This window comes from Seriola lalandi, unplaced genomic scaffold, assembly GCF_002814215.2.
Source record: "Seriola lalandi dorsalis isolate HSWRI2012SDOR001 ecotype SW California unplaced genomic scaffold, Sedor1 jcf7180002054583, whole genome shotgun sequence".
Lineage (NCBI taxonomy): Eukaryota > Metazoa > Chordata > Actinopteri > Carangiformes > Carangidae > Seriola > Seriola lalandi.
Window position 1 is genome coordinate 2,244,767 of NW_019525136.1, and position 23,175 is coordinate 2,267,941.

Consider the following 23,175-nt stretch of genomic DNA (forward strand, 5'->3'; position numbering starts at 1 on the left):
AGGCCACTGTGACAAATGCCTCCCAATAAAACATATGAATTATGTTAACCATCTGAATAAATTGGTCTGTGTGATAAGTTTCCTGTCATAGAGCAAAATAAGTGCACTACTGCCCTCTAATGGTGAAGGAAGCTCAAAGATGACCAGATGACTTGGTAGGTTATGTGTTAATCTGAGTACATTTGAAATGACAAAGAGAAAAGCATTACAGCATTAGTTATATAAACAGTCTTTCATGGCTCATCAGTTAAAATTGCTCACATTTATGTCTCTGGTTTTAATTTGTGAGTGAAGCACTTGAGCACACGTCATTCTGAAATCCCTTTCCAAGATATTCTAATATAACTGGTCTAAAAAGCACTAATGCAGGGCCTGGCCGCCCATCCTTACCTCAAATAAACCTCAGACTACATACTCAATTCAACTGCTACCAAACTTTAGTGTTGCCAAGCAACAAAACTCTTATCTGCCACCTACACATTATGGGATGTGTGGAAAACCACTGTTCACGCCAGTGCACCTATAAAAAGAATGAACATTAAAGTATCAGTTGTTTCATGCATTTACTTTTAAAGGGGCCAGACTTTACTGTGTGGAGGTTAAATTAGTACATGTGCTGTTTTTACGCAGGTGAAGGTGACAGTAATTACACGTGCATGGCATATTCTGTGAAGTGCAGTATTTTATTGCTTTACGTTTGAACAAAACCTTTTCAGTGCTGTGGCATTTTCAAATAGAAACTGACACGTTTCTGAAATTCAAACCCATTAATTTGACTTTTTAAAACAATAGGATGCCACCAACATAAATACTCTCGGCACCGTTAAGTCTGGATATTAAAGGATGTACAATAAACCATAAATTAATACCTTTTGGAAACCCAGTTGATAAAAGGCTGAACTAATCTTTCTAACTGAAACAAAGCTTTTCATTCAATCGTGTACTCAACTGATCCCTTTCCCTCTCTTTCATTAATCTGATAAAGGAACTGGTATAAAAACAAATATCCAAAAACAACCAAACTTATTCAACTGAAACAATGAGGATGACTCTTCCCCAGAGTGAAATATACACAACTAAAAATTCTCTTTTCAACACTGGCACCTGGTAGCTTGTAATCATTCCACATGCATGCCATTAAGTCATCAGCCAACACTGGATTATGGCACAATACATGAAAGCAATTATGAAGGCACAGAGATTCTGTGAGATTAGTTAATGAACCATCATGCAATTTATAACCTTAGGCCTCTGCAGGACAAAAATGGTTGTGTTTATGTTTCTCCATTAATGCAGAAATCATTGCTTTTTGTAAATCAAGTTCTGCAGAGGATCAGATGTTTCAATCAGACCTCAATGTTGATTTTAGCAAAGCGATAATGCAGGGAGGTGGGGTTGCGCAACAGCAATATTCCTCTGTGTTCTTTCGGCTGGTTGAGGAGGGTGTTGACGAGACCAGCAACGCTGACAAACCCCAGAGCCTCCCCACAGCCTGCAGACAGGGAGAAGTCACCCTGAGTAACCCAGCCTAGAGTCACTCGGGAGCAGTGAGAGGTGATGCTCGGCAGAGGATCTGGCCACAGCCCAAGGATCAGGTCTGTGGATGACTCAGAGAATGATTTGGGGTCTTCAGAAGACGTGGTGAGATTTGGTTCAGAGGCAGAGGGGAGGTCTGACCCTTTACCCTCGGTCTTATCAGAGGACAAGGAGGATGTAGCCGTTTTCTTGGAGCCCTTCTTTCTGCGTTTCATTCTGCTTTTAAAGTGGTTTTTGTGTGCAAGCTCCTGGGGGCCACTGCTGTCAGACTTGTTGCTCAGCAGCTTCAGGTCCTCTGTGCTTGGCACAAACACCATGGCATGGAGCTCCGGTTTGCCCTTTGACAGCAGCGACAGACGCACCCACACCAGACTCATCCCGTGCTCTGTGAGAAACGACGTCATCGCTGAGGAGTCGAGAGGGGGCACCTCCCCAGCACGGCTTGGCCTCTGACCTTTAGATGTCGTGGGTCTGCACCAACCAGAGAGCAGCCTCAGAGACTTTCTGCTCCTAGAGAGCAAAGAAACAAACAATATCCATTTATTACAATTGATTAACAGTCAAAGGAATAGTTGCATTCTCATTGGCCCCATTAGGTGTCCCGAGAGACATAAAACATTTTTAAATTCCTAATGCTGAAAACAAAAAGGCAGCCGATGGACAGTGAAAATCAATCCAATTTTTTTCTCATAAAGTCAGTCTTACTCAAAGCTTGGGTGATGGCTTTATGAGAACAGATGCAACTCTTCCCCTCTACTAATCTATGTGATGTATTGCAGCAATTTAAGGCTGGATGTACTTTGGGGATTCTCATCAGGGACATTATGATGAAAGGGAGGTAGACTGGAGAAGTGCCATGCATCAAGCTTGTCAAACGCTGCACTGAGGTCTCTTTAAAAAAAAAAAAAAAGAAGTAAGTGATGACATGAGTCCAAAGCTGCAAAAACACTGCCCGTTTCTGCTCAAGAGACCTTTAAAAGTCAACTGTATTAATATTGTTAGAGCTGTGATTTAGATGTGCAGCATGTTTAGTGTCTGAAGGAACCGCAGCTTCGCCTGCAGTGGGTGTGTGTGTTTTGAGTCAACACTGATTAGTTTATTTTCACAATAAGTGAAAGAGGAGGATAAAAACAAAAAGAATAAATCTTCAGTATAAATCATAAATAAGATTATTAAAGAAGTAAAACAAAACATTCACCTGAGCACGGTGAAGCGGCTCTGAGGCTTTGTTACAGCGGTATGTGATGTCATCGCCTCCTCCATAACTGTGTCAGCGTCGGTTGTGGTTTGGGTCTGGCTGTCTCTTTTCTGCTCCTCTCCTCCTTCCCTCGCGATAAGCTCCCACTCCTCAGCCAGCTGTTGCCATGGGCAACGGAATGGAGCCAGACAGCCATGTTTAATGTAATTGGTCCTTTTGGCGGGCGGACGCCTACAGGAGAGGTCGAAAGGTCAAACCCTTGTCAAACTGTTGGGGCAACCCTGCCAATTTATGCAACCAATCACTGCTGAGCGGTGGGTAGTAGGGGATAAGCAGCACGCAGCCTTATTACCATCTCATCTGCATGGTGGGAAAGATCTGCATAATGGAAATTAACTGGGGTCAGAGCTGAGGAGTGCTTCCCTCTATCAAAACTTCTAATCCACTAACAATCTCACCACTTACTTAACTGCAGGCTCATAAATATTATCTTTTCCATGCAGATGATTGTACAGTCACACAGTAACAGACCCTGACGACGCATCTATCCAACAGAGCGTCGTCATCATCATCTTACTTTGTGTTTACATGCTCTTTGCAGTTTAATGGGTAATTTAAAGTTTGCTAATGGTTAATTAAAATATACCGTTGAAACTTGTCCATCGGTGAAATAGACTTTTATATTCTGGGCAAGTAATTAAGATTCTGTTTTCTATCAGCAGGCTGACTTTCTAGTTGTATGCCAGAATAATATTACAAGATAAAACCAAAGGTTTGGCAGTACAATGAATACAGCTCTTAACATGTTTCCCATCATACACAACATTACTATATTGGTTCCTGTGCTCAGCTTCAGTCTTTATCTGACCTTTTGAACTTGTCCAGGAGCTCGGCCTCCTGCTCCTCCTGAAAATCGATGCCTGCAGGGCAGTCTGGGTAATCATGGGGGAAGTTGGGGGCTCCTTTATTCTGAGAGTGTTTTAGACTCATATTCAGCCCACCGATGCGGACTCCTCTGTACACCTGGCAGAGGGCGAAATAAGTAAACATTGGATTTTAGGCAACTTGACAAATAAAGCAAACCTGGGGGCTTCCAGTCCACCTTTAAATTTCAAGGTACAGTTAACATTTTCACAGTGTTTGTCCAAACAAAATGGAACTGCTCCAAAACATGAACAAGGCTTCCAAGTAATGAAAACAACGTTCAGAGCTTTCCATACTGACTTCCACGCTCTAACAAAACTCTACAAAAGGGAATTGGAAACATACACATTTTTGGTTTTAATAAAATCCACGTTACTCATATCTTCATTTGACTTGTTTCAACATTTGGAAGACATGTCCTGGACAATATATCAAACAAGAATTTTGATAGTATGCACATCCAAAGAAAAAATAAAATAAAATCTCATCTGCACACTGAAATTTAAAACCTCCTCAAAAATTATTCATGCAACTTTTCATTGATGTAGCATCATTGCATTTTTTGACAGGTTGCAAATTCCAGTGTGCAGACAACCATCACCTTTTCCAGTAAAACAAGTTGGCCTTATCACTCTGCCTGTTATTATAGAACCAATATATCTTGTCTACAACAGCTTAGTATTAGAATATGTGAAAAGGTCCTGTTTCAACACTACATAAGACTGTAAGATAGACAGCAGCTTATGAGAATGGCATGGATATTTCAACAGTGTTTTAATCCAAGTTAAATCACATTTATTACTGCTGTAGGGAAAACAAAATTGTTCCAAAACTGCTACATCCTGGCAGAAACAAATAAAAACACCACCTACCAGTGGGATCCAGAAGGCCATGCCCCAGCCTTTAGGAAGCAGCAGGTCCCATCCAGCACCCCAGGAGCTCATCTCATGTCCCACCTGCTTGCCAGGCTGGTGAACCAGCAGGATGGGGACTCGTCCCTGCAGGGGAGTGGGGCTCAGCCTGGAGCCCGGCACCAGCACGTCGCTCCTCATACGGTTCAGCTCCTGTGGCCACACACAGAAATTGCTAGAGGTTACACTTACATCTAATACATGTCAATAACGATTGCTGAAAATGACTGTATGACATTTCAGGTAGTAAGAAAGATATGGAAAGATACCTGCTCTGATATCTTGTTATCAGTGACATTGTCCCGTACAGACTGCTCCCACAGGAAGCTCTGACAGCAGTGTTCTGGTACTCCTCGCAGCATCAGCTCCCTCCTCTTCTCCTCGTCCACCTCTGAAGAGACACACAGCACAAACACATGGCACGCTCCTGTATAACCAGCATCACCAGCCTCTGTGACATATGAAGCTCTCTACATCTGATTTATAAACCAAAACCTAAATGACCTGATCACTGATTAATAAAACTCATTCAGCTGTGGAAACAAGAATGTGCTAAATACAATACAGAATAGAGCATAAAGAATAGAGCTTTCAGATACATATTGAATTTCACAATTAATACTAAATATGACATTACAAATCATTACAATTACAAAGAAGGAATAGTATGAGGACAATAAATATATTTGATATTATAATTCTATTTTTTGATATAATATTGCAACTCCTTGAAATGACCTGTTACAGGTTTTACTAATAAAAAATAAAAAAAAACATAACGGATTAAATTTAACCAGATAACTCAGTAACCTCCTTCTTGGAACAGGCCTCCAAGACCTGGATAAAGCCCTACTGGCTAATGAGTTTGCAAAGCCATTTGGGCAGAGGGAAAGTTAAAAAGTTATTAAGTCCTGGTGTATGTCAGCCAGTGAGCAGATCTGTGGTACTGCGAATATCTCTCACAGAACTAGTGTCACCTTCTGTTCTAATCCACAGAAAAACTGAGGACGAGACAGAGCATTGGTTTAAAACAGTATCTTGTGATTAAATGTCACTATGACATGACTTGAAGAATAATCTTGGTTATTTTAAGCCTGGGCCTTATTAGCCTCGTTATGGCTGTAGATGCTGATCAAGGTCCTTGTGAATACTGAGGGCGCTTTCAAGGGAAGCGATTAAATCCTGTTCCTCCTCCCTGCACCGATATTACAATGTGAACACAGTAAAGGACTAACAACCAGCAAAGTAAACAAGGGTGTATGTGAGCAGTGACACATGGCAATAGACAATACTGCCTCTGTTATTATCACTGAAATGTAATTTTCTTTCATTATGGGTTTGACAGGATTTTCTTTGGCCCAGTTTTATTATGAAATAAAAATCTGCAAACTATTATCACTAGAACTGATTATTATGAAAACTAGCAAAATAAAGACACTGGTTGAAATCAACCCTCTCTATCTTTGATGCATCTCCTCATAGTCAGTGAATCAGCTGTTGTTGGTCACTGAGGGTGTGTTTGGAGTACAGGGTCCTGCCAGGATTCGAACCTGGAACATCTGCATGGCCAGGCAGAGGCCCCCAGGAGCACAGAACCAGATGTGTACTCACTGAAACAACCTCAGGACCAGACACAACAGACTGATTCTGTGCTTAACAATGCATATGTCTTTTTCAATGGTCATGTTTCTGCTGGCACATACTGTATGAAAAAGAATATCCTGTCCATCTGCACACTGTATGACATACAAGTCCACATTAGGAAATATATGAATATGAGATCATAAAAATGATTGAATCTGTGGTTTTCATGCCCCTTTAATCTTCTGTATCTGTTCACAAACTGCCCACTCCTCTGTGTGTTCGGCAGGTCAGATTTTACCTTGTGCCTGCTTTACACAGGGCAAAGCTTTAACCTTCTTTGTTGGTAAAGTCAGCCTGGGGTCATCTACAGCCAGACCCAGCACTGCGCCCGAGGGGAGCTCTCCAGTCGAATAGATGTCTGGATGAATTATAACATTGATTGTTAGATAAACGCGCGTACCACAACAAAATAACATAATAACAGTATTTTAATTTACGTTGAGAATTATCAATAAACCTTTCAGTATGTGAAAGATATCAGCTTGTTGTTGATGCAGTTTCATCTTGCTCTCATCTTTGCAGTGCTCAGGCCACCAAAGCGGGGATGGCTGGGATTTATTCATTTCCTTAAAAAAGAGAAGAAAGAAATACACAGTTATTTGGTGTGAAATGCAAATACATCTCACAGGCTCTTTGCTTTTCATGTTTACAACACTTTGAACCTTACCTCACATGCTGTAGCAGCTTCCAAAGTTTCAGCCAGAACAGAGTGGGACTGTGGTCCAATCAGGCGATAGCGTACAATCTCCATTGTGAGATCACTGCAACAGATTCACAGGTGAAATACAAACACTGCAAAATAAAACAATCACCAGCATTTGCACTGGAAATTTTCAAACCACATGTTTACTCAGTTTGCCTGAATCAAGCCTGTAAACTACACTGACTTTATAACTATTCCAGTTGAGCTGGACCTCCATGTGACCGGGGTGGTGGGAGATCTGCTACCATCTCCCAGGATCTTCTTGGCAGGAGGTCCACTGGCATCCTTACAGTTCCGCTTTCTCTTGGTCCGGGGGATTTGTATGGCCCCATGTGTCTTTTGAGGTTTAAGTTCTGGTTCTGGGGTGGGAGCAACCTCTGCAGGCGTTACCACAGGCACAACTGGAGGAACTACAGCTTCACAACACTGGCACACTCTTTGTAATTCAGGGAGAAGATCCTGGAGGGAGGATACAGTAACTGGATTTAAAACGTTTGCAGACCCTGTCTCTCTATTAACTCATATCAACTAAAATTCAAACTTTCACCGCAAAATTAATTTACATATGTTTTGTCAGAATACTAAATGCTGATGTTTTAATTTCAATAATGTATAGTTCTGCATTAATCAACAACACCCATTTTGACCTTTAAAACTCCTCATACCTGTTTAATAGTGGGATGAGCCCAGATCCACAGCTGTCTGTGACTTGAGCCCTGTGTACGGGGTCTCCAGAGAAAGGTGACAGGGCCCAGGGGCTGCGAGGGGTAACATCCCGCTCTGTAGATCACCACGCTGCCCTGTCTTCGCCCTGATATACAGAGTGCTGCAGCAAATGTAGGACCTGAAAACACAAACCAACATGCATATTTTCCTGACTACTGAAACTAAACTAGTCTGAATACGTGCAATGAGAAGTTTGAGTAAGACTGTGTGAATCTTTTAAGACTCAAACAAGTTAAAACAGTTACTGTGAAAGTTAAAAATGCTATCTGAAAATCAGAAATCAAAATCAAACCTATGTACTTGTTATTGGGTTAGGGAATATACTTACCAGTTTCCTTGCTGGTCAGTTGTGACAGAGCAGCCAGCAGCTTGTCTTCCTCTCCCTGTAGCTCTATGCAGCAATAGTATGAAAGATCCTGAGGGGACAGAACCAGAAGATTTAAGCTGATTTCACTGGTGCTGAAATCCACTTAAATACAATCCTAAACTTGTGAAGTAAATGAGGCACGAAAAACATTCCTAGGCTGTGTGCTCACCTGCAACAAACAGTGGGTGCTCATGGCTCTGTAGCAGGGCCGGTAACATTTGTATGTAGGTCTGTCCCCGAGGCAGTAGCCCCACTTTTTAACCATGTGGAAGCGCTTGGCGTGCCAAATGTGCGTCTCCAGCCATACGTTCTTCCTCTGACGTCGGTTGAACTCCAGCAGCAGGTTTCCATGCCGGCGGCGGGCCTTACGGCTCTTGTTCTTTGCCTGTTCCTTCTTCTTCTTTGAGCCAGCCTGGAGGCTCTTCTGCCGCTAGGGGAGGAAGGGAACAGAGATGTCAATGAATATGTGAGGGCAGAGAAGGAGAGTTTGTATGTGAAACAAGAGACATAAAGTGTTAAGTGAGATGCTAAACATAAACATGTCTTGAACGTTACCATTCTGTTGGCCACTTCTCTCAGTCTGTGAGGGAGCCGCTTGGTGTTGTGGCTCATGGCCCGTCTCCTCATGTGTTTGGGCAGCGCTGCAAACACATGGCAGCTGCCTGTTGTCTTTTTGACGGCTTTCAACATGGCGCTCACCTCTGCTGCCCTGGCTCTTGCAAAACCACCAGCTGGGTAGGGAAGGTAGCAGGAGAGAACGGTGGTCATTCATCTCATCTGACTGTGACACTGTATTTGCAGTTTCTAAGCATTTTCAAGATTAGTTTCTACCATTTTATGACTTTTAACATCCTCAGTTGAACTAAACATCATGTTTATTTGACAAACAGAAAAAAAACAGTAAAACTGCACCACATGAAAGAATTGTTCATTGGGCAATCCCTCTACCAAAAACACCTCATGATACAGGCCAGTGTGAACTTGTAGAAGCAGGACAATGTCTTTACCAGTGATGTACTTGGGCATTTCTTTGGCGTAGCTTCCTCCATCTTTCTGGTGTCCACGGACCCATCCGCTCTGGTGGTGAGAGCTCTTCTGCCTCTCTGTAGATGGATGGGTGTCAGATGGACCATGACCAACGTCTCCACCTTTGTGAAAATCATTTTGTCATTAGAGATGAGAATGTGTCCAAGGCTGGATTACCACCCGGGCATAATAAACAACTGCCCTGGGGCTCCAAACCATCAGGGGTGGTGATCTTTATGGCAATTACTTTGTGGTTTAATGATTTAAAAAATGTTTGATAAGAAAAATAGTAAGTTGGTGCCTGTATATTTGCACTGTATATTTCCATAATCATGTGGCCCTGTCTTTAAGAGTAGCTTTTTAATGTTCCTCTTTGCACATTGCTAAATAAATATGTGCTCAGTTAAATTATTTCTAGGGAACTAGCACTCAATAAACCTGGATAGGGTAGTATTACAGCATGGTAATACTGCACTACCAAACGACCTGCAGTTTATTTTTGCCCAAGGGCCCCCAGGAGTTAATCCAACCCTGAATGTGGTGTATTGTTTCCCCTTTAGATAAACTCTTGCTTGCCCGGCCTCCACGGGGAGGTTTGGATAGTTGAAGGACAGTAGCCTTGGAGCTGACATGGACTGTGTGTCCTCTGTAACCCTGAACCTTTAACAACCCTCTGATACATTTGATTAAATCACAGAGACATGCACAGTCAGTGATAAACAGTGTGACGGGCCGGATGCGGACTGAAATCTGCTGACCACGCAGCAGCCAGAGGAGGCAAGGGTTGCAGTGGAAAAGTATTTTCTGCTTAGGAAGGTTCCTAACTAAGTGAAATGACCCAGAAGTATCTGGGAATATTACTCTAAATGATAAGGAAAGGAGCTTCAATGCTTCCTATCTTGTCTCCTTTAGCATAGGAAACACTGGACCTTCCTTTATGAAAGGAAAGGAGAAATGCCTGTCCCACAATTCTTTGCCCATTGCTCATTGTAGTTTCACCTTGGCAGACCCACATTAATGTAAAACAACAGAGAAACAGTTTTATGTTTGTGACACAATCCAGAACTGATGTAAATCCTTGTCTGATTGACTGAAGCCCAAATCCATAAATGTAGATCTCTTCTCTTACAAATCCAGTTAGGAGTCATCATGAAGAACAAATATATTGAATTTCTAGTTAACGATATCATCATCATAACAAAATGCTATTGTCTTTAGATAAATGTAATTTAACTAAAGCACTAAAAATTAATTTTCTCTATTTAATCATATAGAAATGTCAAAAGCATCTATGTTATGAAACTAAATACATGTCTGAATATAATATACTCTGAACTCTTGCTCAGTTCCTTATTTCTGTTCAATCATTATTTTACGGCCTAGCTTTCTCTATTTGTATATTCCTTTAAAGTCATCTTATTTCAACATTTCAATTCTGTTTGCTTTGTTTTTGTGGTTAGGAAAGGAGTAATTATCCTCCATGTGTTATAAAAAAAATTAACTTAATAAAGTTAAGATTGTCTTTCCCTAAGTCCTTATGAATTCTCCTTTACATCTTTACTTGACCTCATGACGTTTTCCATCGTGGTCAAGGATGAATGGCTAGGAAAGGAGATTATTTTTTGTCTTTTCGACCCACAGCCCCAGTGTTGTAGAGTGAGATGTAGTGAGAAGGGCACATACTGCATCACAAGAGCAGAAACCAGAGATAATGACATGACATGACATATAAACAGAGAAGTACCAGTGACCGGAGTGTCTCCTCCGTTCTGTGTGCTGCTCTCCACACTCAGGGGAGTAGAAGGATACTGCACACTAGTGGGCTGGTTCCTCATCTTCTTCTCCCGCATCTTCACTTTAGCAGCAGACATTTTCTACGGGAAACGAGAAGACAAGTTTGTGACGCTAGCTGACATAATCGCTGTTTGCTAAACGCAAAGCTGGCACTCCAAGCAGCTACATGACTTGTCACTATGAATACTGCTAACGTCAGCTAGCTAGCCACGTTACGTTACTCCACGTAAAGTTCAGCTCTTTGTTTAACTGACGACAACACAAATAAAACATGTATTAAAATTAAATGCAGAATAGCTACATTGCGTATGTTCACCTTTACATTCCCGGGTGTGACGGTATGTCAGAAGCTTTGGTCCAAATGTATGCCCTCTCTCTATTAACAGTTCACTACCATGTGAGTTTCCCTCACGCTGGTTGACGCATGTTTGCTTCCGGGTATGATGTGTTCATGGGATTTATAGTGTATCGGCGCAACAAAAAAAATAGACTAATCTCAACATACTGTCTATTGAGGTTATGTTCTATTTTTGTCATTTGTTTATTTTATATTTGCGTATAAAATTTGTCTGTATACGTGGACTACTACTAAAATGTAAAATAAGAAAACATTTTCGCGCGTCTAAAATGTAATTTACGGTAAAGCAGCTCTGACGTTCTTACTTCCTCGGTGCTCTGCTTTCTTCTCCACGCAGCTTTACAGTTACACAGCTACAGCGCTTGTTTCATTCACTTGACTTGATTTATTCTCAGAAAAATGGCTTCATTAATCAGGAGGATTGTCAGCACAACGAAAGCTCCTGCTGCTATCGGCCCGTACAGGTGAGAGCAGCTGAAACCTCTGATTGTCAAGTTACAGATGGTACATAACGGACAAAGTAGCAAACAAAGTAACATGTTAAAAGCAAAGATCGGTGTTAAAACGTTGAAACAGTAATGACTATTGATCTTTTTCTCAACGTGATCACACAGTTGTGTTTCATTGCACCGGAGAGGTCATTGTTCTGCTCAGTGTTTGTGGCCGGAGGTGGAGCAGTGGTCACTCAGATGTGCTTTAAGGGTCAAAGTACAGGTTTTTGGATTGCACTTTAGAGTTTATAAACTATTGAAAGGATAAACTATTAAGATTAACAGCAAACTACGGTCATAGTTTTGCATCTAATCATTTCCCAGTACAGTTTCCTCCTTACACAGGTGTACAGAATGTATATGCACTAGTGATGGTATTTTTCCATGTTGTCTTGTTTCTGTCCTTCTCATTACAGTTACATATAGTAAGCCTATAGTATTTGTTTTGCACCACTTCCTTACTTTTTTCTTAATGTGTACAGTTGTCTTGCACGAGTTGTTCTTTGTAGTGTATCTCTGTTTTTATTTAATGTCTACACTATGTGCCTTTTAAATTGCCCCCCGGGGACAAATAAAGTTTATTGAATTGAATTGAATTGAATTGAATTGAATTGAATTATCAAGTTATTATGACAATGCATTATAAGGTTTGGTCAGCTTCTGTGTGAACACTCGCTGACAGTATGTGACATATTCATCATTTACTTAATGAACTGCGGGAGTTGACAAAACATAAAAGCAAATGCAGGTATAGGCACAGAGAATACAATTCAAAGTTAAATACAAATAGTATTTCTCAAACAAATTTTCTGCACCTGTTGGTATATTCAGAAACTTGACAAAACTATTTGAATCCAGCCTTCAGTCTAATGGAGATAACTGTTCTCGTTTGTGTGTCTCCAGCCAAGCAGTGGTGGTAGATCGGACAATGTACATCTCAGGACAGCTGGGGATGGATCCTGCCAGTGGACAGTTGGTGGAAGGTGGCGTTCAGGCTCAGACCAAACAGGTGACCCCTCACACAACCAACCAGGAGCAACTGTCCAACATATTATTATGTTATGCAATTGTGTGTTGCTTCACTTTATTCTTATCATTAAGTTAGGTTAAGTTTTACCTATCTTATCCATTCAGATGATGCTACAATCTGAATAAATGCAGTGTATCATTAGAATTTAACAGCGTAGCACCTGATATTAATTAAAAACTGTCTCCCCAGGCTCTTGTAAACATGGGTGAAATCCTGAAAGCTGCTGGCTGCGGTTATGAGAATGGTGAGAAAAACTTTAGTATCTGAAAAGTTTTACATTTTGAACAGATCACTAAGAAGATCGCTTGACATCTTTTATTGCACATCTAATCATTTTGTCATTGTGTCCTGCAGTTGTCAAAACCACAGTGCTCTTAGCTGACATGAATGACTTCACTAATGTCAACGATGTCTACAAGCAGTGTAAGTTTGATTGATTTACTTAATATTATGATTTTCTCTTTGCGGTTTTTGACCATGCTCATCTGTCATGATCAAAAACGTATCGCAACAGACCTTCATGTAACTCTCTGAGCAAAGGTGCATCACTTGAATTGTGCAGTCTAGTTTTTGCCACTGGGTGTCAGCACAATCTATTCATGATCAATTTATGCACACAGACCCTGCTGGTCATTGCCTTTGTACATACTGGACATATTATTATACATAATGGGAAGGATTATTCACTTTTTTTTTTTTTCTCTGGGTGCTTATCTATGATGACAGAGACTTTAAGTTTCTCTGTAGAAAACAAATAAATCTATTTATAAGCACTATATTTTTCAGGATACATCTTTCAGATAATTGTCATCCTTGATTTGTTTTCTTTATCCAGATAGTGAGCTTAGAAGTATGAACCACATTTTAATAAATAGGTGAAGGTGATCAAGATGTCATCAGTTTGCTGAAATGTGCTGAGTCACTCCTGAAACCTGAGCTGCTGCCACCAGTGGATTAAGAAAGAATATGATATTGCCCCAAATGCACCAGATTCTTCTCAGTGCATTTTTAAGTAGTGTTGTATTGCTTGGCCCTCACAAAAGACCCTGAGGAATGTACTAGGAAACAGCATTTGTGATTAGAAAGTTAACTTAAGGTTTAAACCCTGGTTTTCAGGGTTATGACGGTGGTTCACTTTTTACCGGGGTACATCGCCATGGTAACTTATGCTGAATCCTACCTGATCCGGAGCAGGTTGCGTTCAGCGGATCAGATCAAACACTGTCAACAGCCCAAATACTGACCAATCAGATAACTGGAAAAATTAAGTAATCATTCCTATAGGATCCTGACAGCAACAAAAGAGTTTACAATAAAGTTTCAAGTAATAAAGAGCAACAGATATTTTTCTAGAGCAGTCGAATCATATTGCTGTTTCAGACCTTGCGTGTGTCCACTCTGGTTTTAACACAGAGCTTCTAACAAAGGGAGGGAGAGTTTATCACACTAAATAACTACATAATAACTATTATTATTATATTATAAATATTACTTTTTTATCTGCATCACATGTTCATAATAGTTTGTTCATCATCAGACTAAAGAGCAAAAATACTCACCCAACAAGAAAATTCATAATAATTTTACTTATTTTACAGTATATCCTCAGGCTGACTTTATTAATTGGAAATTATTTCTAGTGTTTCTTTTCAATTCTAGTTGTGATCATGATGTTTATGTTTCTCCTTATTGAATATCACTTTTGGATGTTACTATAACCAAATGTGTCTGTAGGTGTCACTGTTTCTTCTCATATCATATTATAAGTACTTTATTCTGACAGTGTTGGTTGTAATGAACAACTCTGCCTCTTTCTCATGAACGCGCTCGTAGTCACACACAAAAACCCAGAGTTAACTGAGCCGGTTTATAACCAGCTTTGTGATACAGGTTATCGAGGATGGCAAATGTTAGATTTAGTGAAGCCAGTTAATGAAAAGATGTGCTGAGTATGGTGAAGTTGCTTTGTAGTACAGGCCTCAGGTCCAGTGATAGTGTTTTTGTAATTTGTGCTTTAGTACTTTTCTAGCACACACCTGTTGCTAAAGCTCATAATCTACCGGCATTTGACTGGTGACACAGTTGTGTGCTGTTTTGAGTGGTGATGAGTCAAACTGTGTTTCCAGCTGGAAAATTTTTGCAGAAAAAATCATAAAGTTATATTCCCCTATTTTTTTTTCTCTGCACCCACACAGGTGTTTTCACTTCAGGTTGATGCTGGGTGGAGCTATGCTGGAATTACACAAGCTCACCAAACTTTATTTACCAATAAGAATAACAAAGCAGTGAATTCTCTCCACCCCAGCAGGTTCTGCAAAGCTAATAAAAGGATCAGCGACATTCCGATCAGGCGTCGTCTGTTCACGCCTTCCCCGTCCACTGACGAGGACTAATCAAATGATATAAGTGAAAACACCTGTGTGGGTGTATCAGGCGTGAAAGTCGAGTTAGCTACCCAATTGTATACAGTATTTATTTTATATTTGTTACATAGTATTAGCTGACTGTGACTATTAGACTGTGTTTGCAGAGAAATCAGTGGATACTTCTGGTTTGCACTAATAGGAAATTTCACAGAAAAAAAGCAGTTATGTTTTTGCTTGTCTGTTCACCCATGCTGTTAATGTTGCCTAAAAAACACATAGTTTCACACTTACACATAACACACAAGAGGATTTAAATAAAGACCCACCTGCTACAGTATTACTATACTATACTATACTATACTATACTATACTATACTATACAGTATCTATTTAGAACAACAATAACTTAAGACTTCATAAACTGGATGTGTTCAGTTAGAAAAGCCCAGCAGACATGGTGCCGTGTGGTGAGGGAAAACGCACAGGTGTAACTAATCAGACTAATGATTGCCTGAGCAGACTGACTGGGAGCCTCTAATCAGTGTTTTTTAGTTTCACCTGTGCTTTTTCATCCACTGTGTGAGATTCATATTAACATGTTGCTGATGATCCCCTCCAATCAGAGGTGGGCGACACTGACTGGCTGGCTAATGAAAGACTAAGATCCAGCCTCATGTTTCACTTAATGTCAACGTGTTTAAAATTGTCTGTTGTAACTTGATGACATTTAATCTGCTGCTCTCTCTAGTCTTCAGCACTAACTACCCGGCCAGAGCTGCCTACCAGGTTGCCGCTCTTCCCAGAGTATGTATTCTTTGATGACTTTTTTTTTTTTCTCTTTTCCATTGGTTCTGTCGGTGGATTTAACCAAACTGAAAGCCGTGTCCTCTCTCTGTTTCTCTTTGTAGGGAGGACTGGTTGAGATCGAAGCAGTTGCAGTTTTGGGCCCTCTGACCGATGTTTCCTAACAAGACCATCTATCAAAGAATAAAAACTGGAAAACCCACTATCACTGAAAAACACATGAGCCTTGTTTTGTAGACCAAGCAAGAATTGATTAAACATGTTACTAATTATTTTTATTATAGCTGTATCATCTTTTGTGCATCAAGGGCTCTGGCACTGTCACAAATATGTCGAGGGTCACTGTGGAGACCAACAGCAGTCCGGCTCAGAGCGCTGTCTCCTGTATCATTAACATTGATAAGACATGTTTGGACACAATACTGCTCATATTTCTCTTACAATAGCTGAAAAGTAAGTAAGCTTGTAATTGTGTAATATTACTCTACCAACCTGTGTTGTCATGACTATGACCTCTCTCACTATGCCAGTTGATGATCAAATATAACTCAATAATAAATGTTTTTAATCTACTTTAATGGTGATTTGTGCCCTTCATTACAATGAAACCACTTGTTGATCACCACTGGAAATTCACTTTGTGATATTTTTTTTCATTTTCCTCAGTTGGTGTTTGGTCTTTATATTAGTTCTTATATATTAGAGATTTTCACAGGATGGAAAACTATTTATACATGAGTACGGTGTGGGATATGTCCCAACATGGTTTAAAATAGATTATAGATTACAGAAATCCTTCTGTAACCATTGTTCTAATCCTGTTTAACATTCAGTGGGAGCATATGGAGTTCATCAGAGACATTATTTCATCCGTTTGTTTAAAAAAAAAAAAAGGAAAGTAAAAAGGGGAAGCTGAGCTTTTATGCAAAGTATTAATTCATTTTAAATGACGGAGTCGAGCCTGGGCATGTAATGTGCACATAATATCATCACTACTTGAATTGCCCTGACTACTTTCCCAGTAGTCTCATCTCGCTGACATGTAGTCAGACATGTAGTTGTTCAACTGAAATTGTTCTAAAAATGAATCTATCAGTTCTGTTAATATTTCACCTTAACAAGTTGTGGATCTAGAGAAGATATGATGAAAAACACAACTCTTTAAAGGTCAGTCCTGTACTGTAACTGTCTGTTTGTGTTGTTCCTTTAAGTATAAACCATGTATTGCAAACAATAAAACACAGTCCCATTTCAATTAAGAAGGGGCACGTGTATTAGTGAGTAAAACTTTATTCTGTACACTAAAAGATTAGCAGAATCATAGAACAGAGGATGAATATATTACAGAGAAAGAAACAGATGGAAAAAAAGGACATCAGACATCAAAACAGATTTTTGTTCCCATTCACATCTTATGCAATTAAATCATTTTCTAAGACCTTGACTCCTCTTAACTCAGCATGTAGAATCAATAACAATTTAAATATCACATCCACTAGGACTATCTCTTACTGCACTGCACATGTATGTAATTCACTCAAGGCAAAACCAATATTGCCCGGCCTCATGTTGCATTTAGTTGTAGTTGGAAATTCCCTAATTTCCAGGAAGAGAACTAATGAACATCTACCAGGTATAGTACAACTGCAAAAACATGGCTTCATGAAACAGCTAGATGACAAATCAGTACTATCAGTACTACCTGGCAATGATGTCACTTACACAACCCACATCTTACTCATGATTTTTCAATGTAAACCAATAAAGTAATATCAAAAAAAGTTTTTTTTTTAAGAATGCATGGATTTAACTTACAGTAGTGTTTATCAGTATTACACTGTTCACTCAACACTTAGTACTGTCATTCCTTTTGATTAAGTGAACCAATGAACCCAAGGCAGCAATTAAATAATGTGTAATAACCAATCAAAGTCTGGATTTACGGCAGAATATGCATTTCATAAAATTGTATTAAAAATTAAATCTGTGAATTGTTTTTAAAGTGAGTTTCATATAGGTGTTCTTATACAGTTTGGTGTCACTTCCATCTCTTTGCATAGTTGTATTCACAGTTGTGTTTGGCTTGTATTCCTCAGAAGCAGCTACTTTTAATAGTCAAGGATTTCCTGTAAGCATCGTTCTCTACACTTCAACACACTGCCACTCTAGTCACTGATGAGTTAACAATCTCTAAAGCGAGAGTTCACAGATTTCACAGAGTATTGCACCTTCTTGTCTCATGTAACCCGTCCTAAGTGTTTTCATAGCACGTTGCATACAGAAGCCCACATGTGGCTCCAGGCACTTCACGGTCTCAGTAGGAAAACTCATCGTAAAAGGTTTATATTTACAAATATAGGAAAAATCCTGATCTCTCTTACAAGACAAGATATTAAGGCACCTTGCATATTAATGTATCTGGTGTAATTTGGTTTGGTGAGAGCTGATGAGACAATTCTGTAAATATAGTGTTTGTTTGGTCACTTTGTCATGTTTTTCTTCCAGTACACGTTGCATTTGTAGTTTTAGGAGTTTTCATTATGTTGCTAGATTTCTTCCACCTGAAAGAGAATAAGAGAAGAGGAAAAACAGACAGTCTTGAGACATCTGACATACAGATCTTATTATTATTCATATTCAAATAGGAATTCCATGTGATGTCAGGCTTAGCAAATATCAAATAATTGACATTATTTGTGTACTCTATGCACCCAGTTTTAACAAAAAATATATATACTGTGTATTATACGGTACACAAAGTTCTACTGGGTTGTAATGCATGCAGTGGCTCCCCTCCAACAGTAAGTGAGTGAGTCTGATCCCACAGTGTTTGCACTGGATTTCGTGTGGTTTGTGGTTGTGCTCTTACCACCTCAGTCCTCCTTTTTGGTTTTGCTGCTCTCTGTATCCTGAGAGGCTTCTGTTGCAGACACCACTGCACACACAGTGAGAGGAAATCAATACGTAAGATTTTCATTCAACACAAGCCACATTCTCATCTTTCATGCTGAGGGCACGACGAGCTCGCTGGACGTACGACGTCACCATCATCAAAAGGAAGACATAGGGTGCTGTCACAACAGCCCACAGAGGAGAGAGAAGTGAGGAGCTAGCATTCCTCCTTAACCACATCTGCTTCTGCTGAACTGGTTTACTAGTGATTGACCTGCCTTCTCAACACTCACACACACACACACACATATACACACACTTTGCTGTATGTTAATTGGTCTAGCGTGCACATTGCATAGCCTCCAGAGAGAAACTCTCATAAAAGTTACGCAAGGTCTCTTCACACCGGACCAGTATTCCACACGTGCTGCCTGGAGGGGCGTCTCTGCCCTAAAAGTACAACATGTTCTCTGACAGTCAAGAGTGGGGTGCAGGCTGAACTGAGATCCAGTGCTGCACCACTGGAGGTACATTTAGTGAGTTAACATGCTCTTTAAAAAATGTGAAAATAGTAGCATTTCATTGAGCAGAGTTTTCTTCCCCAACAAAGAAAAGTTATAAAGGAAATATAATAAATGCAGATGATAAAATAGGTCAGAATCTTGCAGAACAATCAGCTGAATTATTTTTACTTCCAAATTTTGCCTGATCATTGAAATCCAGTCAGGCCTGAATTGTATTTTAATTATATCTTGTAATTAGAAGTTGCAGAGCCTGATCATTCTGTAGGCAGCTCACAATAGAGCACAATGAGTGAGTGTTGCGTGACTGGAGCTGTTGTGCTGACAATATGTTCCTGCTATAATCAACACACTCAAGCAAGCTACCCACAGTGTGTATGGCTGCTTTCTGCACCTCACACTACGTTATCAGTTCAGCCTCATAGGCCCAACAATGTCCAGTTCATCCTGCCCCAACCGACCCCAAGAGGGATTGTTTAGAATAAAGACAGCTGAATGATTTACTGAGAGTTTGGAGTTGCTAATTATGTATGTGTTGGATATCTGCTTAGTTACCAATGGCAGCACCTTTGAGGGGGTGAGGTTGTAAAACTCTTTCTTACTTCGGCTATATATGAAGATGGATCAGCTGTTTGCACATGTGAAGGACTACTAACTGTTTACCTAGAAGTGAACAGGATCTTCTTATGTTTCACTGAGTCTGTCTTTGCTCACCTTTTCTCTTTTTCCTCCCCTCTCACCTCTTTCTGCTTGTTTGCACATGCTCAGTGCCTAACGCATGTTTGCATAGATTTCCCAAATATTTCAGCTGCACAGTTTGACCTCCACCCAAAAACTGTCAGAGTTTGTCATTCATGCTTTAACAAGCACGTTAATATGGGCTGTGACACTTCGTTGTCGGGGAAACCATTCTGTGTTTAATTAAGTAGATTACTGACTTATAAACTCCCTCAAGACATACAGAACAATGGCAGCTGTCGTCCACTGGAATCCTATTGTCACCATTCATTAATAGTTTTACTCTGACTTAATAGCATTGCAGTTTGTCCACTGTCATGTGTAGACTATGAAGAAAGATGAACAGCTTTAAATGGCTGACTACACTTCTAAATATAGATTGTGTTCTTGGAATCTTTGTACTTTTCAATATTTGCTGTCGGAGGATCAAGTGAAAACGGGGCTATGAGCTGTTTCTTTATCTGAACCTGCCACAAGAAGCCATGTAAAATCTATGATCTGATATGACAGAGCGTAATCTTGAGGTGTTTCATACCTTTGGGTGAGGGGTCAGGGGCTGGGTCAGCAGCAGGGGCTGGTGCTGAGGTGGGCTCAACCACAGGAGCCTCAGCTGGGGCTGTATTGTCCACCACAGGCTCTGAGGTCACAGTTGCTGGTGTTGCTTCTGGGGCTACTTCTGCAGGGGTCTCTGAAGCGGCCGGAGTGGATGCTGTAGCCTCTGCCATCTGGACCGGCTCGGCAGCAGCAGATTCAGCTTGTGTCTCTGCTGGTGGGCCGGCGTCAGTGGGGGCTGCAGGAGGTTCTGTGGCCTCTTCAGCAGCAGGCTGAGTCTCAGTGTTTGCCTCAACTGTGCCTGAAGATAATGCGGGCATCTCTGGAATAGTTGCTGCAGCAATCTGAGTATCTATTAAAGGCTCTGCAGCCTCTACGGGTGCTGAGGATTCACTTGGTGCTGAAACCTCATCTGGTACTACAGCTTCAGCTGGTGCCACAGCCTCACTTGGCGCTGGTTCTGCTTCTGAGGATTCAGCTGGTGTTGCTGAAGCAGTCTCTGGAGCCTCTGCCTCCACAGGAGCAGCCACTTCTGCAGGGGCCTCAGCGGCCACACTTACTGCCTCTTCCACAACCACTGGGGCCTCTGCTGGCTCAGATATAACAGGTTCAACAGCAGGGGGGGCAACTTCAGGTGAGACCTCAGCTGGCACAGCAGTGACCTCCTCAACAACAGCAGGGGCCTCTGCCTGCACCGCTGCAACAACTTCAACAACAGGGGCCTCTTCTGTAGCCTCAGCGACGGCTTCGACTTCAGACGTGGCCTCGGCTACTACAGTTTCTACAGGGGCGACTTCCTCCACAGGGGGCGGAGCCTCCACCACCTCCACAGCAGCCTCGGGTTCAGCAGAGACTTCGGCCGGAGCAGCAGCGGGAGCCTCTGGAGCCTCTGGAGCTGCCTCTTCAGGGGCAGCAGGCTCTGGCTGCGGCTCAGGAGCCGCCAGAAGGTCTTCTCCAGAGCCCAGATCCTCCTGGGCCTCCAGGGCCACTAACACGGCCTCTGTCTCATCATCAGCTCCTGGTTGGAGATCATCTGGTAAGGCAGTCTGCACAGGCAGCTGCATCTGGTCCTCGATGGTTTGTGCATCTTCTGCGATGATACCATTTCTGACTGCTGTCAACACAGGCACAACAAAAGCTTGATTAGGATTTATGACCGTGTGACACTAATCAATCTCCATCAGTCCTTTCAGCTGCTGATGTCCTGTTAATCTGTAACACATGACAACACTGAGCAACAAAAGGTCTTCAGGAAGTTTACTTATTTGAATTAATAGGAAACTTGGTGGGGGGTCGGGGTCAGTCCTTGAACTGGTCTATTGACCTGAATGGTTTCATTAACAAATGACCACACTTGTCATTAATTCATCAGTTTAACATCAGCTGAATTATCAAGAACTAAGTGCTACATTACAAGGTGTTATGTATGTTCCTGTATACTACTTTCTTGAATAAATACATTTATTTCTATACTAATTTCAAAATAAATGTCCTGAAAAGCTGTTAAAATCATACATTAATAAAAAGAAGTATTTCATTAAACAGAAACAATGCAATTTATATGCACATGGACAATCATTTATCAATGTGGATCACTTTAACCCCCTAACCCATGAATATTGACTCAACCTGGCATGCAGGAGATAGGAAATAAGCATTAAGGGGCACAGAGGGAGCGTGCTGAGGAAAACATCCTTTCATTTCCGTGGCTGAAAATATGGTTTATTGAAACCTGTGTTTGGTTAAAGCCCTGAGGACAAGACAGTCACTCTCTAAGGAAATAAAATACACGTGACCGTGTCTCTGCTGCCTTTGTAGAGATCACTGTACTTTTGTTTACGTCCCCTGATGCCTGTTCTTATAGGTTAGCGCGTGAACAGGCTTTGGGAAAAACTATAGTAGATGAGGAACAATAGTGGGCTTGGATACTTTAACTCAAATGTCAGCGCACATCTCACTTACAAGAATCGCAACAACCTAACAGAAGCTTTTGGTGTGTATTATCACTTTACGGATAACTGGGGGCACATTGTTCACAAATGAGACAAACCAGAGGGTTCAGTTGGCTGACTGGGTGGACAGTTTGGACGCTGCAGCTTCCTGATTTTATTTGTCCGTCAGAACGAGTAAAAGGAGCTGAGAGTGATGGGTGGAAGGGAATGTGACGGCCTGGCAACTCCAATGAAAATGAGCCAGTGGAAGAACACGCAAAAACAGAACAGTATTTAGGTAAAGTGAAATACATTTTATACAATATCACATTTGAGCTAAAAGTGTATCAATGTTGAAGTAAAGGTGTTTTAAACAACCTTTAAATCCTTGTAAAGTTTCTCGACTGTCTTTAAAAGATTTCCAACATGTTCTCCATCAGTGTCCTGTCCTGTAACCAACCAAACGTCTCACAGAATAGAAAGCTGTTGTCTGAACACCGGGCCAGAGCTGCTGCTGAAAGGTCTGAATGTGTTTGGGTCGAGACAGAGACAGCGTCCCCAGACATGGATGACTTGTGTGTCAACATGATTTAGCAGCCAAAGATGACAGAGATCCCAGTCAAAACAGTGGCATGGCTGGCCAGAAGCACAAGAGGGGGGGGG

The 23,175-nt window shown here is 41.0% G+C and overlaps 3 protein-coding genes across 4 annotated transcripts in view; 1 reads left to right on the top strand and 2 right to left on the bottom strand.

Annotated features, from left to right (window-relative positions):
* Nucleotides 1-664: 664 nt before the first annotated feature.
* pop1 (POP1 homolog, ribonuclease P/MRP subunit) lies at nt 665-11,249 on the bottom strand. Its single transcript, XM_023418678.2, has 16 exons — nt 11,146-11,249; nt 10,780-10,909; nt 9,017-9,157; nt 8,565-8,740; nt 8,179-8,439; nt 7,971-8,058; nt 7,582-7,760; nt 7,101-7,375; nt 6,881-6,974; nt 6,671-6,779; nt 6,452-6,571; nt 4,839-4,960; nt 4,531-4,722; nt 3,603-3,757; nt 2,735-2,965; nt 665-2,046 (listed from the first exon to the last, which is right to left on the bottom strand). The coding sequence occupies exons 2-16, from the start codon at nt 10,904-10,906 to the stop codon at nt 1,347-1,349; spliced, it is 2,970 nt and encodes a 989-aa protein (XP_023274446.1). The 5' UTR covers nt 10,907-10,909; nt 11,146-11,249; the 3' UTR covers nt 665-1,346.
* Nucleotides 11,250-11,485: 236 nt separating this feature from the next.
* LOC111664163 (2-iminobutanoate/2-iminopropanoate deaminase) lies at nt 11,486-16,451 on the top strand. Its single transcript, XM_023418649.2, has 6 exons — nt 11,486-11,651; nt 12,582-12,687; nt 12,898-12,952; nt 13,063-13,131; nt 15,823-15,878; nt 15,983-16,451. Exons 1-6 carry the CDS (start codon nt 11,587-11,589, stop codon nt 16,040-16,042), a joined length of 411 nt encoding a protein of 136 aa, XP_023274417.1. The 5' UTR covers nt 11,486-11,586; the 3' UTR covers nt 16,043-16,451.
* Nucleotides 16,452-17,152: 701 nt separating this feature from the next.
* Nucleotides 17,153-23,175, bottom strand: part of LOC111664162 (uncharacterized) — a 7,951-nt gene continuing 1,928 nt past the window's right edge. Inside the window, exons 2-4 of one of the 2 annotated variants that reach the window (XM_087177219.1) lie at nt 20,565-21,692; nt 18,748-18,813; nt 17,153-18,439 (exon numbers count right to left, since the gene is read on the bottom strand). In XM_087177219.1, the coding sequence (XP_087033345.1) occupies nt 18,752-18,813; nt 20,565-21,692 (1,190 nt within the window). In that variant the 3' untranslated portion in view covers nt 17,153-18,439; nt 18,748-18,751. Of the gene's footprint in view, nt 18,440-18,747; nt 18,814-20,564; nt 21,696-23,175 lie in introns of both variants that reach the window. The other variant, XM_023418648.2, reaches the window with a different exon arrangement.

What these genes read in the sequence shown, in the direction of transcription:
- pop1 (XM_023418678.2), bottom strand. Translation starts at nt 10,906, where the DNA reads ATGTCTGCTGCTAAAGTGAAGATGCGGGAGAAGAAGATGAGGAACCAG. An exon ending in CTCCTGGACAAGTTCAAAAG is followed by an intron (nt 2,966 to 3,602) that starts GTCAGATAAAGA and finishes CCTCTCCTGTAG; the next exon opens with GCGTCCGCCCGCCAAAAGGA. An exon ending in AGCCGCTTCACCGTGCTCAG is followed by an intron (nt 2,047 to 2,734) that starts GTGAATGTTTTG and finishes TTTGCTCTCTAG; the next exon opens with GAGCAGAAAGTCTCTGAGGC.
- LOC111664163 (XM_023418649.2), top strand. Translation starts at nt 11,587, where the DNA reads ATGGCTTCATTAATCAGGAGGATTGTCAGCACAACGAAAGCTCCTGCT. An exon ending in TTCAGGCTCAGACCAAACAG is followed by an intron (nt 12,688 to 12,897) that starts GTGACCCCTCAC and finishes CTGTCTCCCCAG; the next exon opens with GCTCTTGTAAACATGGGTGA. An exon ending in TGGCTGCGGTTATGAGAATG is followed by an intron (nt 12,953 to 13,062) that starts GTGAGAAAAACT and finishes TGTGTCCTGCAG; the next exon opens with TTGTCAAAACCACAGTGCTC.